Consider the following 20,819-nt stretch of genomic DNA (forward strand, 5'->3'; position numbering starts at 1 on the left):
CCAAGGCCGGGGCGGGCTCGGGCCGCGCCGCGCATGCGCCCGTGGGGGCGGGCGGGGCTCCGGGGCCGCCGCGGAGCGCTGTCGGCTGCTGGGGAACCGCATCGCTGGGGAGGGCGGGCAGGCAGGCCGAGAGGAGGCCGCGTTGCCTCCGCGTCGCGGGCCGTGCGTGGGAGCGCGGAGAGGGTCGGCGGTACGGGTGAGGATCCCCCGCCGCGGGGCCGGGCCGGGCCTGCTGGCCGCAGCTGGCGTCGCGGCCTGCTCAACGTCCCGTTCTCTGCCAGCGCGCAGGGAGGAGCTGCGGAACCGGAGAAGATGAGCGACGCCGCGCTGCTTCTAGGCGGTGAGCGCCCCGAAGACTGATGCAGAAAATCAATAAGAACGTGGTCTTGGCGCTCCTTTCTCTGACCAGCCTGGTTTTCCTCCTCTTCCAGCTGTACTATTACAAGTTCTACCTATCGCAGAAGGTATGAGAGAGCTGTCCTGCGTAGGCTTACTTTGTGGAATAGCCGACTATAACGCTTACTCTCTTCCGACCCTTTAACAGCATTAATGCTACACCTGAAACTTCCCTCGTATGGGTAGCAATTCCTATAATACTGGCATATTGCCTGGGCAAGTTTCTGGTGGCAGGCATGCAATACTTCCTACTTGTGCTGATAAGTGACTTTTATTGATGGCGAGGTCAAACCAAGCATTATCTTAGGGCTTTTCTGAAGAAACAAGGAAAGCAGCATTTATTGGTTGCATGTTTTTCAAAAGTGGTGTTTTCAAAAGAAATTCCTGCTTTTTCTGCAGTTGTCTTAGTGCTTTGTGACTCAGCTTTCGTACTTCTCTAGGAGTTATAGATAGAATCCTGCTTTTATACCACCCATGGAATATTTAGCCGAGTGTGATTTTCTGTAGCAGAAAAAGAGGTAAATGTTGCTACTGATGAAATGCACTGGTTTTTGGTGGCTTCATAGTTCACAGTTGCAATGCAGATTCAACAGTGGAACTCCTTGCAACTGTATGTCTTCATTTTATTTTTACAGAAGCAGCACGTAGGTATCATATTACCTGAATTTGTTTTCTTTTGGTGAGGACATTCTTAATAAATGCAGGCAGCCTTTGTGCTGGGTGGTACTACAACCTTTTACTTCTTTCTTATAGTTTCTTATTGTGAACGACAAGGCTGTGAATGAGAGATTCTGCATACTTTTGAAAAGCTAAAAGCTGAGCCACCTGCCTTGGCTTTATGATAGGGATATACTCTATTTCACATTTAATTCTCTAAGATTACATCTGGAAAGACTGAGGCAGGGTCTTGCTATCTTTCCCACAGGGCTATTTGCCTAACAGTGTTTGTGTTTGTCACCTTCTTATTTTACATTTGCTGGGACATGGACTTAGAAATCTGAGGCCCGATCATGCAGTATTTGCATGTCTTGTTTTGTCCTAAATACACTAAGCTAGAGCAGTTGTCTATGGCTTCACATTGAGTGTGTTAAGTGACCAGAGACATAACCAAAGCCCGAAGTATAAAGTGCTATCTGTATAAATGCCCCTGAATGTCCTCTTAAGAAATCCTAAGCAGGGATTCAACTGAAACTGACTTTTTTTTTTTTTTAATTTTCTTTCTTCTTTCTCCCTCCCCTTTTTTTGGTTTTGATAGAATGGAACAGCTTTTTCCAAAGTCAGAGGAAGCCAGTCAGGCCAAGACAGCACTAGATGGGTATGTACATTGTCATTGCTTCCTACAGTTCTTCTGCAAGTCTCGGAGAACTCAGATGGAATTGCAAACTTGGGGTCCAGTTCTCTTTGCACTGGGAATTTTCTGGTATTAAGGACTAAGAGATACTTTCCTCACTGAATAAAGTAATGAAATGTTTCAAAACATCACTTTAATATGGAGTAGAGAAGTGGTTACAGCTTACCAGCCTTTGCCTGTGCAGTCCTTAGTAATGTTATTAATATTTTAAGCAGCAAAGCTTGTTCTTTCTGATATAGAAGATTTAATCTGGGCTTCTGTGTTCTTTCACATTGGGTATGGAAAAGATTGGCTTATTTGACATGCAGCTCATTTGATAGTCAGTAACATGGTAAAAGAATCGGCTGCAGGTCTCAGGTCACAGAATACCTGTTTGGTTCTGCGGGGTCATAAAGCTCTTCACAAGCAGGAAAATGTTACATTTCAGCATTCAACAGTTGCTGTATTCCAGTGTTCAGGAGCAGCATTAGGAGTGCCGTTAGATAGTTGGAATGGGGTGGTTTTTGTTGTGTCTCAGTTACAGTTTGCAGGATTGGGTACAACCAAAATGTCATGTTGGCCTCAGGGAATCAAAAACTCAGTTATGATATTTGTAGTTAACATTTGTTTGAAAACATATTACAGAAGTGTTTAACAGATCACTCAGCAAAACAACAGCACAGATGGTTAAAGAGAACGATGCCCTGGGAGCTGGCTGCTGTTCGCTTTGGATGCAATATGATAATGTTTCTAGTTAGCAAAATGGCTGTTTAAATGCCTTTTTTCTGCTTAGCAAGAGGAAAGGTGCTCTGGTTAAGAGTTGTTGGGAATAATCCAAACCAACTGCTCTGTGTACTGCTTGGTTGCTCTAGGAACGTGTCACTATAATTGGAGGTAGCACCCCTTGGAGCTACCTACTAGGTGTTAGGTGACATGGTCACAGTGGGCTTCTAATCTGCCAGTCTGTGGACAGAGTTCTCATTAAGCTTTAAATTGATCTTACAGGATCACTAGTAGCAAAGCAAAATGCTCCACAGTCCTGCCAGGGACCTGTTGCACTCCAAGCTTTCTTCAGAGTCCCTGTGCAATGCATCCAGAATACTCTATTTGAATGCATTTCTCTTAGCTGCTTGACATCATCACCATCTTTTTCTACCAATTATTTAAGTTTTAGCTAAAAGCACCTGTTCCCCTGGAGAAGTGATGTGGGTGGGGAAGGAAGCACATATTTTTTGCACAAATTTGCTTCCCATTTATCAGTCTGTTCTGCTGTTTTTAGGCACAGAAATGATGCTAGCCCATCCCTTACCTTTCAGCATCCACTTGAAATCACTAAGATGGTGGTCTTGCCTCTGCATGTACAGCACGTGTAGTACTGCTGCCTAAATTCTGGTTTTTGATCCACATTCTGTCTTAATTCATGTTTTTGTGCCTCTCTGAAGCCAAAGCCCCATGCCAGAACTGGAGGTTGGCCTGTGGAACCTGGTTGAACAGATTCATTGCTGGTCAGGAGGAAGGTTAGAGCTTCAATTGGAAAGCCAGGGTCAGCTTGCTGAGCGGGTAGCTTGGGCAGTAAGCCATGGTGTTTCTAACTTGTAATTTTATCCTCTGTCAAACAGCACGTGGTTAGGAAGTTCCTAGGCTTAACAGCCAGTCACAATATACCAGTGTATTTGATCGATCCTTTCATTCTGGGACTGGTTGCTAAAGACATTGAACAGATCAGAAGTTCTCCTGAAGGTCCTAGTCCGGAATGCAAGTACTTTTGTGCTCCAAGAGACTTTACTACATTTGCACTACTGGACAAAACATGGAAACATGAAGTAAGTGCCTTTTACTCAGCTCACATTTGTGTGTTGTAATGCGTTCATCTGTTCAATGATTTTGTAACATGATGCTTTCATGTTTGTATTAAGGACTCTGCATTCTTTGTGTGGAAGCCTCCTAAAGGTACTGGTAAAGGAAACTTTTTTTTTTTTTAAAGCACTAGCCTGGATACATTGAGAGTTGTTTACAGATAACCAGAAGTTTTTAGATGCAATATTCATAAATGCTTGTAGTAAGAGCTCATACCAAAAAGAGAAAAGAAAGTGGCCTGTTAGAAAGAAGGAAAACCTTAAGTCTGTAATGGAAGTACAGCCATAATAAATTGCGAGCTTGGGTATCTGTCAGGGTGGAAATGTAGGTACTGATGTGGCAAGGCTAGATAGATTATAATATCTGGTGTACATTTCTTTTAGTATGTCCTTGTACTTACCACTGTTTTATTTTGTCACTTAGTGTATTGGTATCTCTGCTTTTCTTGAGTGTTCTGAGATTTTTAAATGGATGTGTTACAAATAGAGATATGATAAAGGACGAAATGGAATCCAAGATTATTTCATCAATTAAATGTCATTTGGAAATATTTTTTAGATTAATTTATACAGACTAAAGGTACCAGTGACAAACACCTTTTTTTTTTCCTATTTTTCGTTTTTTAAGGAAAAGCAGGAGACATTAAAATGATCTGTGACTATTTTACTGAAAGAGTCTGACTCAAGTGAAGAGTGGTGGCACTCTCGATCTGATCAGGCAGTTGTTTTACCCACAGCTGTAAAGGAATTGACAAAAGTGAGAATAAGGTTGTGTGACAGCACACTACATTCCTTTATGGCTCCTAGACAATATCGGTAGCATGCACAGGAGAAGCTGGTATGTCTGCATAAGACACTTCACGGGGGGTAATTGAAAGCGTCTTCAAATGCTGATTGATTCTTTTCCTATCAGCCGGAATTTCAGTCCCCTTTTCTATATAAATAAGCAAACCTGATACCTCGTGCAATGTTCAGCGTTTGGTGAGATTTAGATAAATATTTATGTACATAATAAAATAAGATCTTACAGTAGTTGTTTTTGTATTAGTGATATAATTATTCAGGGATTTACGGACAGCAAGTTCAGCATAAGAATAACTTTACAGAACTGTTTGAGGGTGCAGAGAAGGGTGCTATGGCAAGGAGAAAACCTAGTCCAAGCATGGCTTACAACATTTATTTGTTGTTTTATTGAATAGTTTGGGGGACAAAATTGTTTGTGGTCGCTGATCTTTAAGGTCTTAGAAATTTTGGAGTATTTTGTGCTTAAGTCTGATTATCAAATGAAAATTGAGAATAAAGTCAGTTAATAACAAGCATTTAGCATTCAGTTTTGGTTTCTCTAATCTTTAGCTTCTCTCTCCCTTTCTGTCTCTCCCTTTCTCTTATTTTTAGGTGGGGCTTTTTAAAACTGCTGAGAAAATGGGATTCCAATGGCTAAAGATTATAAACAAGGACCCCCGCTTGGATGGGATGGATGACCTATCTGGGACTGAAATACCCTTGCACTACATATTTAAACTGGCATCTCATGCCATTCACCTGGTGGTCTTCTATGAGAGGAGTGGTAATTATCTCTGGCATGGCCCCCTGCGGCTCAAGCAACACATGGACAGAAAGTTTGTGCCTTTCCGAAAACTCCACTTTGGTCGCTACCCTGGAGCATATGAAAAGTGAGTTCAAAACAGAGGAGGCAAAAAGTCATTATGGCACTTCTAGAATAACTTATTTCTCCTGTATATAAAATTACTCGCTTTTCTAAAGTGAAGTTCTAAAATTTAGTTCATTTATAGTTCAGACCTCAAAGTGCTGGTAGATTAAGGTATGAAGGTATGTCCAATTCTGCTTACCTGAAAACAAGAGCTTCCCACCAGTTATACATTACGAACTATGATTTAGAATAGCTAGATTGGAGCAGGTGGGAAGCTGAGAGAAGAAGTCATGACTACAGTTGAATGTACCAGAGGATCTCCTGCTAGAGTCTGTGGTTTACTGTTAATATATTTAAAAGTTTTAAATCTGTTGATAGCTATCTGTGCTATCAACACGGGTGAAGTGGAAGTGGCAGGAGATTTGGTACTACCTGGTATGTATTTGATGTTCTTTCTGTAATGATATGTATACAAAAGTTGAATACAGGTATGGAACATTAGATGAAAAGGGGAAGCAACAGAAATCCGTTCAGTAATTGTCCAAATAATCAGTGTTAACTCAAATGAAGAGTAATGACATTTGTAGCACAAAGACATGTGCTAACCATTGCATCTAACTCACACTTCTGACGTGCCGAGGGGACTCCTTTCTTGCATAAATGTTTGAAATGGCGATGTTACTTTTCCATAGTCTTATGCTTAAACTTTGCATTACGTTGGTAAAATTACTGTAAATGTCTGCCTTTTCTTACTATGCTTTCAATAGCAGTATTTCAGGAAATACAGGTCATTGCAAATCTTGACACTGTTTTTGAAGCCACGCACATGCCAATAGGCTCTGAGAACAGTATTCCTGTAGGGTATGTGTATACAAGTCAAGATAAATCTGTTTAACTTTTTCTTTTAAAATGACACCATTATTTCTTCCTTTTAAAACATGGAATCTGTACCAGTTATGTGCCTAAACATTTGAAATTGGCTGTGTAAGTTGTTGAATATCACATTTCATTCATTGTGAAGGCTGAACAGTTTTTAAGTTTTAAATGCAAATAGCCTTGAAAGTACAGGGTAAAATTTGGTTCTTAAGTGCATACCATACTTTAGACAACCAAATAAATAGTCTAAATTTTCAAATGCACCAAACAACAGCTCTGAACAAATTCAGTGCAAGTCATGAGTCAGTAAAGGAATCTGTGGTCTGACAAACTAACTATGGACTTAGAGGCATCAAATTTCTTTTTGAACAAAATTTGGAAGTACATGGTAAATTTGTTGACGCTCTTGTTGCTCTTCTTTTATAATATTTGGGTGTATTTGGACAGAAGAGTCACTGCCAGCAGTATACATTAAGATTTTAACCTGAGCTAGAGGAAAACATGTCTTGTAGTTTGTAAAGGATTTGAATGGGGTAATGTATCATCTTTCTTTCCCTGCAGGCCAGAACTTCTCCTTGTGTCCATTGATGACTTAAAGGTTCAGATTCCAAAAAATCCATCCAGTTTTCTAGAGGAGATGTTACACTCTAGATTTCTTGAATGTAGGTACAGAGAAGCTCGGTCTTTCTTTCAGGTTAGTGGTAATCAGGTAGTGTCTCTGAGATGTAACATTCTTTTTCACTGATTGACCAGTTCATTGTTTTTTACCTAGATGGGACTGTTCACGTACATAAAGCTAAATATAACCTCTAAGACTCAATCCACAGAGTTTACTAAGTGGTAATAAAACTAAAACTTAACTGAAAATCATGGTCCGTCTTTCTTACTTGTGAGGACATTTTTTCCCACTTTCCAAAACTTTGAAAAAGAAGAGGTAGCCAACATGTCCATAGTTATCACACATTTTTACTTTTAAATAGATTATATGTAAATAAGATCTTCTGTGTGTTTGTGGCTGAAATTTTTCCTTATGGCAATTCTCAGAGTTCTGAGTAATATTTCATTTTATGTTCATTTGAACCATGCACTGCTCTTCCAAATTTCCAGTTTGTTTTATTTGAAATGGTATATTAATTCTGAAATGACTTATTTCATTGCTTTTTGACCAAGCTAATGTTTTCACCACTATTCAAAGCATTATTTTTAGAATATTGGTACCTGATTTAGCAGATGGTGGAAAACTTTCACCTGCAGTATGGGGAGCATTTTGTCCTCACTTGAAAATGGCCAAGATACAAAGTGGTCGACAGTTACCACCATTAAGACTGTGGAGTCATAATCAGGTCACTGAATTTCAGCCATCTCTTGATTTCATGAAAGGGGAAAAAAGAGGACACTAGGGTTTCCATTCTTCAGACATTTGAGGGGCTCTAATATTGAAATGAGTGGCTAGCATCTGTTTTGAAAACAAAGTATTCATTTCAGCTGCTTGTTGCCCGAGAGCTCTTAATGGAATCAGTTCTGAAGCTGAATGGTGCATTGCTCCAGTGTTTGATTCAGTAATTTTTGCCCAGACTGCCGTATTGGTTTTGGCTTTGCATTACAGGTTTTGCCACAGTTTCACCTGGAAGATGGGCATGATCTTCTGTTCACATTGTTTCTGCTACATAGCAGAACTCGTCGAGATCCAGTTATAACACGTGGTGGCGCCAAGTAAACTGATGTGCTGGCAGAAACTCTGATTCTGTCCCCGTTCTCCCCCTGGGCTCTGGGTATTGGCTTCACCCTGTGCAGAACTAGGGTTCAGCTGTGTTTTTGCCAAGTGCTGAGAATCGGCATCTAATACATAAATTCTTATTCTATTTTACTGTGACTTTACATTCTGCTAGTTTGGAAAAACTGAAGATTGATGTTTCAGAGTTTAAATTTTAACTTGTCATTCTAGTGCATGTTCTCAAACTGGTCTTTATATGTGAAAGCAGATACTGCCCAGATATTAGTTAAGTAAAATTTTAAAGATCATTTTTTCTTAGGACACTGAAAAATTAAGGGATGAGTCTGCTCTCAGAAAACAGCTCACTTATTCTTCCTTTGCCTTCCAGCTGTATCCTGATGATGCCTCTCTTGATGCAGTGGAGTTCAGAAAAAAAGCAAAATCCTTGCTCCATCTGGCTGCCTTGACACTGAATAACTTAGGAGTAAAGTTCTGGCTGAGCAGTGGAACATGCCTTGGTAAAACATTTGTGTTCTGTTGCATTTTTAAACCCATCTGAAATTTTAAACTTTTCATCCTCTGGTGCTTGTGATGTCTGCTGATGTTAGCAACTAAATGTACCGGGTCGCAAGGTAATAACGTGGCATTAGCGGTACTGAAATAGGCCTTTTCGCTCCAGACAAAATGCTTTTTCTTTAGAAGCTTGAGCCTTGGAGACGCTGAGGAAATTTCCAGTGAAGCATTTAATGTTATTAGCAATTATCTGTGTAGTGTTGATCACTGCTTAGAAAGTAGTCAGTAATCTAAATTGTGTGGCTTAGATTTACTGAAACGCTAGTTGGAAAGCACAGTGATGGGCACATATTTCTACTGTCCCTGTAGTCTCTCACCTGATTTTTCTTCCAATCCAATTCGGTGCTTATCGCTGACTTTTAAAATATAGTTCACATTTATTTATTTTAAAACATGTCCTTTTAATAAAATATCAGCCTGTTAGAGGAGGTATTGCAAGTTTTCAGTTCTGCTGAAGATGGAAGTAGAATATTATCACTGGTGAAGATTCTTGTGTTATTGAAAGCTCATGTGTGTGCATTTGACTTGTATTTGTTTCGTCCTACAGAATATAATTTTCTGAATGAACAGCTGCTAAAACCTGCTTTAATGAAACAGACAAAATTATGTCCCACTTCTTGTCTTACTGTTTTGAGGTAGTGCTTGAAAGATGATTAACATCTCAGATACTATTTAAATAATAGTTTCAAATTAAAAGCCCATCTGTAGCCCTGTAACTGTTCGTTGCTGGTCAGATTTGGACCCAGATAAAGAATATATTTTCTTTAAAGACATTTAGATTAGGAAACTGAAGATATTTTGTCATTCAAAGAGTAAGGTTTTTTTCTCTCATTCTTGGCTTTCTCGAGGAAAGAGCTAGCTATAAGTGCAGTAATATTAGTTTTCATTGATGTGGTTTATTTCATACTAGAGAAAAGCAGAAGTCTTGTTTATGGCCTCATTCAAAGATCTCTGCCCGATGACCTTAAGACAATTCATTTTTATATTGCTTTTGTTCTGTTTATATATTTCTTATGTTCCTAAATTAACTAGGTTTGTTTTGGGTTTTTTTAAACTCAGGCTGGTATAGACAGTGCAATGTCATTCCTCACAGCAAAGATGTGGATTTAGGAGTCTTCATAAGGGACTACAAAGCAGATATCATTCCGGCCTTTCAGAAAGCAGGATTACCACTGAAGCACAAATTTGGCAAGGTACACAGATAATGAACAATTTATTTCATTTGACTTTGTGTAGGTTCACAAGTTTGAGTACAGCTGCAGATCACTTACGTAGAAGTGGTATCTGAAGTCTCCTCAGCAGACATTTACTTATTAGGGTTTTACCTAAACATATGATTTTATTGATTTTTGTATGCTGGACACTGTGTGAGGAAACACTTTTCTTATTAGGTTTAGCCCTGTTTGGGGAGTGTGAATTCCACCTCAAAATACATTTTTCTTAAGTTTTAAAAGGATATAATCTGTGACAGTGGTGCTAGGGAAACTTAAGAAGCAAGGTAGAATTTAGTGTTTGAGATTGGATGGTCCTTATCATATGGGAGGACTGGTGATAGCTCTCAGATTATCTGTAGCCCTGTTTGTAAAACTAGCAGAAAGGAAGGGTTATCTTGAGATGGGCACTGAGCTTGTTCATCATTAGCTTATGTGGATCTTTATTTATAATAGCTTTTTCAGAGTGTAGGCTGCAGAATGGTAGAGAGAGGAAACAAAATTACAGGAGCATGAATGTTCAGCCACAGTTCACGTGATACCTCATTACTGCTGCTACTGAGTGTTTTATCACAGAGGAAATCTGTTAAATGAAAACACCTACTAATCATGTGTTTATTCGCTGAGATTATTTTGCTTGTGGCAGAGGACAAGGAGATGGTGCTGAAGCTTTTGGGGCTAAAGGGAGGAAAGATAAGGTAGTCCCACTGAGATGCAGATTTCCAATGTTCTCAAGGCATCAAAAAAACCAAAAATTGCAGAATTAGTGTATTTTCTTCAGTTAGGATAGGAGTCACTCTGCATACCTGACCAAAAAAAATTTGTTTTCTGAAACCTGCTGACAAGTAGCCTTGTATTTTTCTGAGTATATACAGTATATATTTTTGTCTTGCAGGTAGAAGACAGCTTGGAACTCTCTTTCCAAGGAGATGATGATGTGAAACTCGATATTTTTTTCTTCTATGAAGAGGATGACCACATATGGAATGGAGGAACTCAGGCCAAATCGGGCAAGAAATTTAAGTATGAACTGGATTTGTACCTCTAATAGGAAAGAAATTGAACAAGTTAGCGCTTAGTGTTGGCATTTTATGCGTTGTATGTTGTTGCCTGGCAAAGACCGCGCTCTTTGTGGGGAAGGCAGTTAACAGTGGAGAATCAGTGGAGATTTTGCACTTTGAGACGAAAGAATTAGAATACAGTACTGTGCCTTACTAGATACATGCTGGGCTTGTCGAATGTCAGTTCTCTTGTGAAATCTAAAGCAAATCTGGTATGTCATATATCAAGCAGATCTTATCTGGGCTGTGACAAGCCCTGAGTTAAATAAACAGCTAAGATGAGAAAGAAGTCTCTAAAACTGTATTTGTTACAAAAACTAATTTTGCAGTAAAAAATGAATCGTTAGACATCTGTTTTGATGACAGAGAATTATGACAGAAAGTCTCAACTAAACTGCATGTAGGTTTTGATAACTAGATTTGTTTCTTACCGTCACCTACCTTAACTCAGAAAGAGACAGTTGCAGGCTAGTTGAAAACCTTGTTGACTTCTGTAGGATTTAATGACTGCTGATATTTTGCCTGAACAGTATTTGCCTATATTTAGCTAATGGGAACTTAGTGAACACTGTCATCCAGGCGGTGATAATGTCTGAGCCCTTGTCTTAGTTATCTTTCTTCTGAAAGGATAAACAAAGATTGGGGAAGATAATTTGATGACCAGAGTCAAAAGGCACTCTTACAAGTAGACAGAAGGAAGAATTCTTGGAATATACCTCCAGAAAATGTGGTATGTCGCAGAGTGCTTTTCTTAGCATACAGCAACAATTTATAGTTTCCCAAAGCAGGCTTAATGTCTTTTTTTTTTCCATATGAGGTTTTAGAGGATCTTGTATAATGCATTCTGAGGAGGAAGCTGACCAATTAATTCCTTTCCTTTTCTTTGTGCTTCTCTTGTGTCTCAATTGCTATATATGTTTCCATGCCAGTGGAGCTGACATGCTCTTTCAAAATTCTATTGTAGCATCGGATCTTGGGTACTTGAGACGTGTTTTTTTCTCCTTTTAGATATGAGTGGTCCAATGCATGAGAATAGAAGGCAGATGTGAAACAGTGCTATGCTCCAGCTCCTGTATTCTAGGATATCACAGGTCTTTGGGAACTCCAGCTTTCATAAAACACTTTCTTTTTCTTGTAGCCTAGTACTTATTTTTGGTGGTGATTTTTTTCAAGGTTTTCAAACATGGCTTTCTAGTTCAGTAAGAACTAATTTTCTTAGACATAGTAGCATAAGGAGGCCTCTGATTCTGAACTGGTATTTCTTAGGCATAGTTTACTGTACTTAATATATACAGAAACAGAGCAAGAGAACTGCTTGTTTAAAGGCCCCAAATTCTGACAGAACATGGCTGTTCAGAATGCTTAGCCAAATAATTTGAGATATATATTATCCCAAATAGCTTCTCAGAAAGAGAAAAAAAAATCACAGCTTTTTATCTGTGAGACATGATGATTTAGCATGCTTGATCTGAATGCCTGCAGCACCAGAATGACACTCAATTTTGCTTAGTCTTCAACCGTTCCAAAATTTTGGGGGAAGGTAAAGTGAGTAGGCCAGTCAAAAGAGAAATGATCATTTGATTATGCAGAATCCTAAATCCACTTTAACAATTTTAAAGGAATCTCACCAGCTGTTTATGAGGTATCAGAAGATATATTGGTTGCTACTAGATCATCACAGATAAGGGTGGAAATTCTATTCCGAGATATTTATGTCTTTTAAAAATAAAGGGTAAAAGACGCTTTCTTCAGAAAGCTAAATATTTGCACAGGCATACTTTTTATACATCTTGCTAAATAAAAGTAAGAAGAGTGAAAGTATTTCTCATTTAGTCTCTAAAATACTTTTCATTAGTCTCCGTTTCCTTTGAGATCTGGTTTCTAAACCTTACAAGTCTGACTGTATGAATTGAATTTTCATCTACGTGAAATACTTGCTCAGCATTGCAGTCACAAGCAAGCATGTACATCCTCCTTATTTCGTCTTGGAGTTACAGCAATTGAGACCTTCTGTTTGTTTACAAAATTAGTGCTAGACAGTTGCATGTTGCATTCTCCAGCAGAGAATAAGTATTTACAAAAACTGAATCCGGGAATCAAATCTATACTATATGCTTTAATCCTTAAAATCCGTTAATTCTGTAGATTCTTAACATAGAGGACTTTGCATAAGCATAAAACCTTTTCAGTACTTTTGTGTCCAAACATTGATGAGACTGAAACTGGAAGGAAAAATGGTGAGCAGCGTCTATGTACAAGCAGCATGTAGCCTTATCCCAGCCACTTGGAATGAGCAAACCACGAGCAAGGATTCCAGGAGTGTGAGGTATCACTGAAAGCTACATTTTTTCATCAGTGAATGTGAACATTTTATTTTAATAACAAATTGTTATTTTGGTGAAATTTTCAGCTGACTTTTTGATTTCCGGATTATCTGTTGGTTCTCCTTAGAATTCTTATTCAGGTTTCATTCTCCAGAGGCTATATTATTTCAGTTTTAAATTTTGTTTACCTGTTTTCCCCTTGGTAACTGGCTTTTTTTAATCTGCTTTTTGGTTTAGTTTAGAGCTAATCAGTAGGCTCTGCATATATATCCAAAAGTGCTTGATCCAAATCTTTCTCTCCTTCCATTTAAGGCATAAAAGCAAGGTTGTTTTATTTTCTGAAAGTGTTTGCGCAGTGCTTAGAAATAAAATTAACTTTATGCTTAGAGGAACAATTGAGGTTTTTACTTCATGCAGATGCACAAATGTTTCAACCTTCTTTTTCAAAAAGTGTAAGTACGCATGGTTTCATTTAACCTGCGAAAAGGAATTTTAACACTACTTTTTTTTAGTGGAAGAATTCACAGCTTCAGAAGTGTGAGTGATCCTCTGCAGAAATAGTACACAGTCTTTTGGTATTTATTTGTTTAACACATCAACTCTGACACTGGGCTCCTGTAGGATGTCATTCTGATCAAACTGTAAAATTACCTGTGAAGTTCCACTGGTGTAAGCATACTTATAGGTAGAGCTTGTGTTGGCCCTTCTACACAAAACAAACAGATAAAGAACAAGGTCGGTTTGGTAGAATAAATTATTTCTAAAATTTGAGTGGGCGGAAACGATTTGAGAAAGTACAGGGTGGCAGCTGTGTCTTAATTATACAGCTGCTCCAAGCCTGGCACCATGTTTGAACAACAGTACTGAAGGGGAATTGGATGTCTTTGTTTGGTAAGATTGAAGAAAAGTAAAAAGGCCCAATTCATAGTAAAGTATTTACACAGAATCACAGAATGCTAGGGACTGGAAGGGACCTCAAAAGATCATTTAGTCCAATCCCCCTGCTGGAGCAGGAACACCTAGATGAGGTTACACAGGAAGGCGTCCAGGCGGGTTTTGAATGTCTCCAGAGAAGAAGACTCCACAACCTCCCTGGGCAGCCTGTTCCAGTGTTCAGTCACCCTCACTGAGAAGAAGTTTCTTCTCACATTTAAGTGGAACCTCTTGTGTTCCAGCTTGAACCCATTACCCCTTGTCTTACCATTGGTTGTCACCGAGAAGAGCCTGGCTCCAACCACGTGCCACCCACCCTTTATATATTTATAAACATTAATGAGGTCACCCCTCAGTCTCCTCTTCCCCAAGCTAAAGAGACCCGGCTCCCTCAGCCTTCCCTCATAAGGGAGATGCTCCACTCCCTTCATCATCTTTGTTGCCCTGCGCTGGACTCTCTCCAGCAGTTCCCTGTCCTTCTGGAACTGAGGGGCCCAGAACTGGACACAATATTCCAGATGAGGTCTCACCAGGGCAGAGTAGAGGGGAAGGAGAACCTCTCTCGACCTACTAACCACCCCCCTCCTAATACACCCCAGGATGCCATTGGCCTTCTTGGCCACAAGGGCACAGTGCTGGCTCATGGTCATCCTGCTGACCACCAGGACCCCCAGGTCCCTTTCCCCTACACTGCTCTCCAACAGGTTGCTCCTCAACCTATACTGGAACCTGGGGTTGTTCCTACCCAGATGTAAGACTCTGCACTTTCCCTTGTTATATTTCATCAAATTTTTCCCTGCCCAACTCTCCAGCCTATTGAGGTCTCGCTGGATGGCAGCACAGCCTTCTGGTGTGTCAGCCACTCCTCCCAGTTTGGTGTCATCAGCAAACTTGCTGATAGTGCACTCTATTCCCTCATCCAAGTCATTGATGAATATATTGAATAGTACTGGCCCCAGTACTGACCCTTGAGGCACTCCACTAGATACAGGCCTCCAACCAGACTCTGCCTAATTGACCATGACTCTCTGGCTTCTTTCCTTCAGCCAGCTCACAGTCCACCTCACTACCTGATCGTCCAGTCCACACTTCCTCAGTTTATCTGTGAGGATGCTGTGGGAGACTGTGTCAAATGCTTTACTGAAGTCAAGGTAGACCACATCCACCGCTCTGCCGTCATCTGTCCACCTGGTTGTGTCCTCATAAAAGGCTATGAGGTTGGTCAAGCACAACTTCGCCTTGGTGAAGCCATGCTGACTGCCCCTAATGACCCTCTCATCCTTGGTATGCCTTGAGGTGGCACCAAGGATAAGTTGTTCCATCACCTTCCCAGGGATGGAGGTGAGACTGACCGGTCTATAGTTACCTGGGTCCTCCTTCTTGCCCTTTCTGAAGAGTGGAGTGACATTTGCTTTCCTCCAGTCCTCAGGCACCTCTCCTGTTTCCCAGTGCTGCTTTTCTCAAAATCTCCCCTACCAAACAACATAGATCATCCTCTTGACACCCTTCTAAATGAAGTAACTGTTAAATCCAGTTAAGTGGAGAAGTAGAGACAGGAACTAAGTGACTTCTCATAGGTGGTAGAATGATATGGGACTAAGCAGGAAAATAATTAGAAATGCTCCTTCATAAGAACATATGGCAAATGCTAGCCAGTTACTATTGATAAGAACCCCCCAGTCCAGTATGTATATAGTATTTCATAGATAGGAAGCTATGAAATAAGAAAAAATATTATAAATGTAACATGGCCACTCGCTGCAGTTTCTTGCTTTATCCAGGAACTTATTTAGGGGTGTATTCCAGTCTTCTGCCAGTGACCATGTTATTTTGTTGTGACACAGGTATCTCTTTCCAAAGTTTACTCTATGTTGGACTGAATTTGTCGAACTCAAGGTACATGTGCCCTGTGAAACCCGTCTGTATGTTGAAGCCAACTATGGCCCAGACTGGAAGGTTCCTGTGAAGATGTGGGACTGGAAGAGCTCACCGTCCAATGTGCAGTACAACGGTGTCTGGCCTGTCGATGAATGGGACGATGTCATTCAAATCTACTGACCACCTGACTGCTAATAGAACATGCCTGCTGCCCTTGAAACTGTCAGTTTATAATTTCCCATTTCCCAGAAGTATCAAGATCTGTTCCTTTTGTAACTCTCATCTGTTTCCTTAGGAATCATTTACCTTTTTTTGCTTAAGAGGTATTTTTTTCATCTTCATTGTCCACTTTCCAGGTAGTTAAAGGAAAAGATTAAAGGCAGAATGTGGCAACTGAAGAGAGGGGAAGCTGAAAGAAAAGCTTCACAAAGGGACTAGAGGAGAAATGTTGTAGTGAACTTACAGGCCGTTGACCATTTCAATGTAAACAGTGTCCAGGTGGCTTAGACTTTCCTGGTATAATCAAAACCTTGGGACTGTTCACTTCTCAAGCTGAAGACAGGGATAGGATGGAGAAATACCTCTGTTTTTCAGAGGAGATCCTGCGAATATTTAACTAAAGACCAGAGTTATGAGTACCTCAAATGTGCTTGATTTGAAACTGATACATCCATCCCTACAATATGTAACATGTTGCTGTTGGGAGTAGAGTTTTTCTGTTACACAGAACCCATGTGACCCACCTGCTTGACGTGGAGGAGGTAACAGTGTAATACTAAATGAATGAAAAGAGAAACTGTCCATGTCAGAGATCTTCCAAAAACGGTTGGGTTTTTTGTGAACTAACCACTGCAGGCAATTATGACAGGGAATGCTGTCTTCTTTTTCTTTTTTTTTTTTTCTTTTTTTTTAAGAGCAGGAAGGTGCATGCCACAGGGATGTCTTTCCCATGAAAAAGCAAATATTCTGGTTTTGGTATTCCAGTTAGTGCATTCTCCACATAACGGTTTTGGCTAAATTTTAGAAAATTATAGCTATCCCTGCTTTCTTACAGGTAGACAGAAATGGGGGTATGCATAGTTTTCTGTTTAACATGGGCTCACAGAACAGAGATCTAAGGGAATCACAGCTCTTTTCTCTAAGTGTAAGTAGAAGTGTGTACAAATACCAACTATTCTATCGAATTTGCAGTAGCATAATTGCAAATGAAGTGTTAGTGTAACATTAGGCTTTGGATGGGAAGAAGGTGGAAGCTTGACAACTCTTTCCTCCTGCTTCTGCTTGTGCTTTTGGTCAATGAAGCAAGCTTGCTTCAGCGTTGTGTAGAGGGATAACTTTCATATGAGCATGTGTGTCTGAGTTTGTTCCAATTCTGCTGTGCAGGGAAGACAAGGGCACTAAAGCTGCTAGTGAGTTATCGGTATAATGCATGGTGCAGACCGAGGAGTACTTGTGAACCAGTTTCAAGGTACTGAATAGAGCTCATCTTTACTTGCATCAAACCTGTATCCATTCTTTCCTTGCTCAAGCAGAAAGGTTATCTGTTGGTCGTGGCTTTTCTCCCTTTCACTGGGTAGAGGTAGGTTGAGTCTGTGATTTGTGTTCTATTTGTCGATTTGCAGTTTTCAGCTGTCTGTTCAAATGTGTGCAGTTCTGGAGAGATGAAATGACTACTCCCATGCGGTGGTTTTACTACTGTATCATTCCAGATGCACTCTGGGGCTTCCCTGCTGTTTTCGTCCTGGAGTGTGCTGCTTGCTGCCAGTCCTCCCAGTTCCAGCAGTCTCCTATCACTGAAGCTCTAAAGTAAATTGTTCTACTTCTGGCAGCAACGTGTCATGTTGGCTCTTCTGTTGGTGTGGTAACTTTGTTAACTTTGCCCAATTAAGAAGAGAGAGATGTGAAATCCTGCTAATGCAGTTTACTTGGTAAACATTACATCATAAGGGATAATTTTTCAGATAGAATTCTTTTGTCTTTTTCCTTAAAATAAAAGAAAGCTTATGTCCTTCTGGTTTTTGTGTTCATAACTCTGTTCTTGTGAACTTTTTTGTTTAATAATGTACAGTAAGCCTGTAAGTTTTTCAAATGTGATAGATGTTTAAGAGTGAAAGAAAAGCTACTATTAGAAAATTATAATCCTGTCAAATTGTTGACTTTGTAGATAGAAAGACTAATGGAAAAAAATGCATGTTTCCGAAAGGGAGGATGTCTTCAATATTTGATTATACCTGTAAGTTATTCTTCAGGTTAAAATATTTTCTTTTCAGAACATACAAGTGGATATTTAACACTGATTAAAAGAAGAAGAGTCTAATTTGCAACTCAACATGTTGTTTCATCCTTTGTTCAGTAATCTTCTGCAGCATTTAACACACTTCATTGCAATTTTTAATTGTTTCTTACACTGTTTATTGACTGTCTTGAGTGTTTGTTTTTTAATAGAGATGCTTGAACACAACAAAGATACTTTGAATAAAGCAGGTGCCCATATGTAGAAAAAAGGATCCTTGAATTGCATGAACACATTGCAACCTCTGCATGTCACCTGTCATGCCTTGTGCAGTGCCCTGGCTGCACATTTTCTGCTTGATGATTGCGTCCTAAGGAGCAGTGTAAACATTGCAGAACTGGTGCTCTTTGAAGGCATGCTGTGAGGCTGAAACCTTACGACTGCCCACAGAAACACACAGATTTAGGCATTTGTTTCCTGTTAGGTTCTCCTGAATTGCCACATCTGAAGTGGATTCTTAATTCTGTGTTACCTTCCTAAACACTAAATACCTTAATTTTGAAAGTACTCTGGAGTACAGGGCAATTTCTAAATTCTCTTAACAGCATGCATTTATGGTCTTAAGCAACAACACACAAAGTCTTTCAGGTGACAACACACACCTGTCTTTCAGGTGACAAACAAAGCACATTCCATATGTGTAACTGCTGAAGACAGCAGAGTCTATTCAAGGAATGCCCATGAGTAGAGAAGAGGGTAGCAAGATGTTCAAAGCTCTGGAATAACTACAAAGATTGAAGAAATAGGGTTGCCTGAAGAGAAGGGACCATGAAGAGTCGTCTTTTCCTTTTTCCCTTTCCGTTTCCCTTCCCTCCCATAACGATGCAATGACTTTCAGGAGCTTAGATCTGTGCTTTCTTACTGATTGGTAGAATTCTCTTGAGTTGATACAGCAGTTCAACAAGTTCAGGAGCAGCTACCTCACTGTTAAGGCATGTTTTCTTTCTCTCCATGTAATTCTATCACACTATTGCAGAACAAAATGTGGGAACTTGGAAAACTGCACACAAGCCCTTAAAAGACTAGCACTAGTATCTAATGATCTACATCCTCTGTTTTAGTAAATAGGCACCAGCAGCTGATTTACATCAGCTGAAAATCTTATTAATAGCATTAGATTGCCTAATGGTAAATTCTCTACTGCTGCTAGTGTTATGTGTAGATGTCCTATTGATTTAGACTGCAGCAGAGCACATGAGTTATGAACTGAATTAGTCTTATGAAATCCAAGTCACTGCTGTAATTAAGGGACATGGGTGAGAGCTTTCACTTTGGAAAAAAATAAGGGACAATGAAAGTTTTGTTCTTAAAGAAGGGAAACTAACCCTGTTGTGGTTGGGCCTGTTGTCCTGAAAAGTAAAACTTTCCTGCAGCTTACCAGAGAAGTCACATATTTTATCCAGAATTTACTAGGTGATATGTTACACCTGATGCTTTACAGATCGTACTGTGAGCTCATAACATTCCTCTTCCAGCGCTAAAACTTCTGAATACCTTCTTTTATCAAAATAATTAGCTCGAATGTTGGTGCGTACAATGTTCCTGTATTTCAGACTGCAGGACCATGAAACATTGGTATCACTCAGGGCAATAATATATCTGAGATGTGCAATAATATGTGCAAAGATATTCAGGTTAGTTCTGAAACAGAAAGCAATTTAGACCTGTGGTTGATAGCAAGCTGAATATATAGTAACACAGGTTGGTGGTGTAAGCAAATGAAATGGGTGTGGGAAAGAGTGCTGGCATCTGCAGGAAGAGTGAAATGACACTTCTGTAACTATGTTCAGCATTTCAGCTACTGTATAAAGATCACTGCAGGCCCTTGCCTGTTAACGTGGTGGAATAGTGGGCTATAGAAAACCACCTAGAAGGAAATGTTGAAAGAAGTGTGGTTGTTCAGGCTGAGAAGGATGTAGCAGGTACTACATCCTGTTCACTTGGTTGAGATCAGACTGGACTGTAGGGAAAGTTTTGGAATTTAAGGAGAGAGTAATAGCTTGAGGAAGGACATAATATCTCTACCCTTGGAGGCCTTCAAGAATCTGGTTGGTCCATAAATGTCTGGAAGAAACCATGATTGTATGTCTTCTTGCTGTTACCTGGAAGAGGGCCTGACTGAATTTAGGAAGTTTTTTCCTTATTTCTTTGTTTGTTGTGTTTGGTTTGGGGTTTTTGTTTGTTTTTGTTTTGCTTTTTACTTTATGTGTGTGTGTGATCTAAACAATATTTCAATATTTGGCCTGTACAATTCAGCCTGCTGAGGGAGCTGGTGGAATAGCTTTATCTCAAGAAATAAGAGGTAGTGTTAGCAGGCTAGGGGTGCTATTCTCTGAAGATTAGATTGCAATCCTAAGAGTGATTTATAGTGCATATTTCAGAAAGTCCATGTTTGCCGGGTAGCACTGGGGTAAAAATGTTACAGATATGTATGGATCTCTGACTTGAGACAAAATCCGAGAATCAGAGAGTGGTGGGATATCTGGAGGTCATCTGGCCCAACCTTCCTGTTCCAACAGGGTCACATACAGCCGCTTGCCTAGGACTGTGTCCACGTGGCTTATGTATATTTCCAAGGATAAAGACTCCACAGCTCCTCCAGATCTGGGCAACCTTTACCGGTGCTCAGTCATCCCCACAATGAAGAAGTGTGTCCTGATGATAAGGAACCTCCTGTGTTTCAGGTTTTGCCTGTTGCCTCTTGTCTTGTCAATGGTCACCAC

The 20,819-nt window shown here is 40.0% G+C and overlaps 1 protein-coding gene across 5 annotated transcripts; it reads left to right on the forward strand.

Moving 5' to 3' along the window:
• The first annotated feature begins 45 nt into the window (after positions 1 to 45).
• FKTN (fukutin) lies at positions 46 to 18,202 on the forward strand. 5 transcript variants are annotated; one of them, XR_010607840.1, is made up of 10 exons: positions 46 to 464; positions 1,652 to 1,711; positions 3,346 to 3,549; positions 4,978 to 5,255; positions 6,671 to 6,803; positions 8,212 to 8,341; positions 9,456 to 9,589; positions 10,503 to 10,630; positions 11,296 to 11,398; positions 15,770 to 15,854. XR_010607840.1 is itself a non-coding variant. In XM_065656458.1 (10 exons), exons 2-10 carry the CDS (start codon positions 360 to 362, stop codon positions 15,981 to 15,983), a joined length of 1,386 nt encoding a protein of 461 aa, XP_065512530.1. In that variant the 5' UTR covers positions 46 to 196; positions 282 to 359; the 3' UTR covers positions 15,984 to 18,202. The 5 variants fall into 5 exon arrangements, 4 of the variants coding, with proteins under 4 accessions (XP_065512530.1, XP_065512529.1, XP_065512531.1 ...); XM_065656458.1 differs by lacking the exon at positions 11,296 to 11,398 and having other exon boundaries at positions 46 to 196; positions 282 to 464; positions 15,770 to 18,202; XM_065656457.1 differs by lacking the exon at positions 11,296 to 11,398 and having other exon boundaries at positions 15,770 to 18,202.
• Positions 18,203 to 20,819: the final 2,617 nt, after the last annotated feature.

The sequence above is a fragment of the Caloenas nicobarica genome, chromosome Z, assembly GCF_036013445.1.
Source record: "Caloenas nicobarica isolate bCalNic1 chromosome Z, bCalNic1.hap1, whole genome shotgun sequence".
Classification (NCBI taxonomy): domain Eukaryota; kingdom Metazoa; phylum Chordata; class Aves; order Columbiformes; family Columbidae; genus Caloenas; species Caloenas nicobarica.

Coding starts and splice junctions, on each gene's coding strand:
- FKTN (XM_065656457.1), top strand. CDS start 360: ATGCAGAAAATCAATAAGAACGTGGTCTTGGCGCTCCTTTCTCTGACC. Junction 465..1,651: donor AGTTCTACCTATCGCAGAAG/GTATGAGAGAGC, acceptor TGGTTTTGATAG/AATGGAACAGCTTTTTCCAA. Junction 6,804..8,211: donor AAGCTCGGTCTTTCTTTCAG/GTTAGTGGTAAT, acceptor TTTGCCTTCCAG/CTGTATCCTGATGATGCCTC.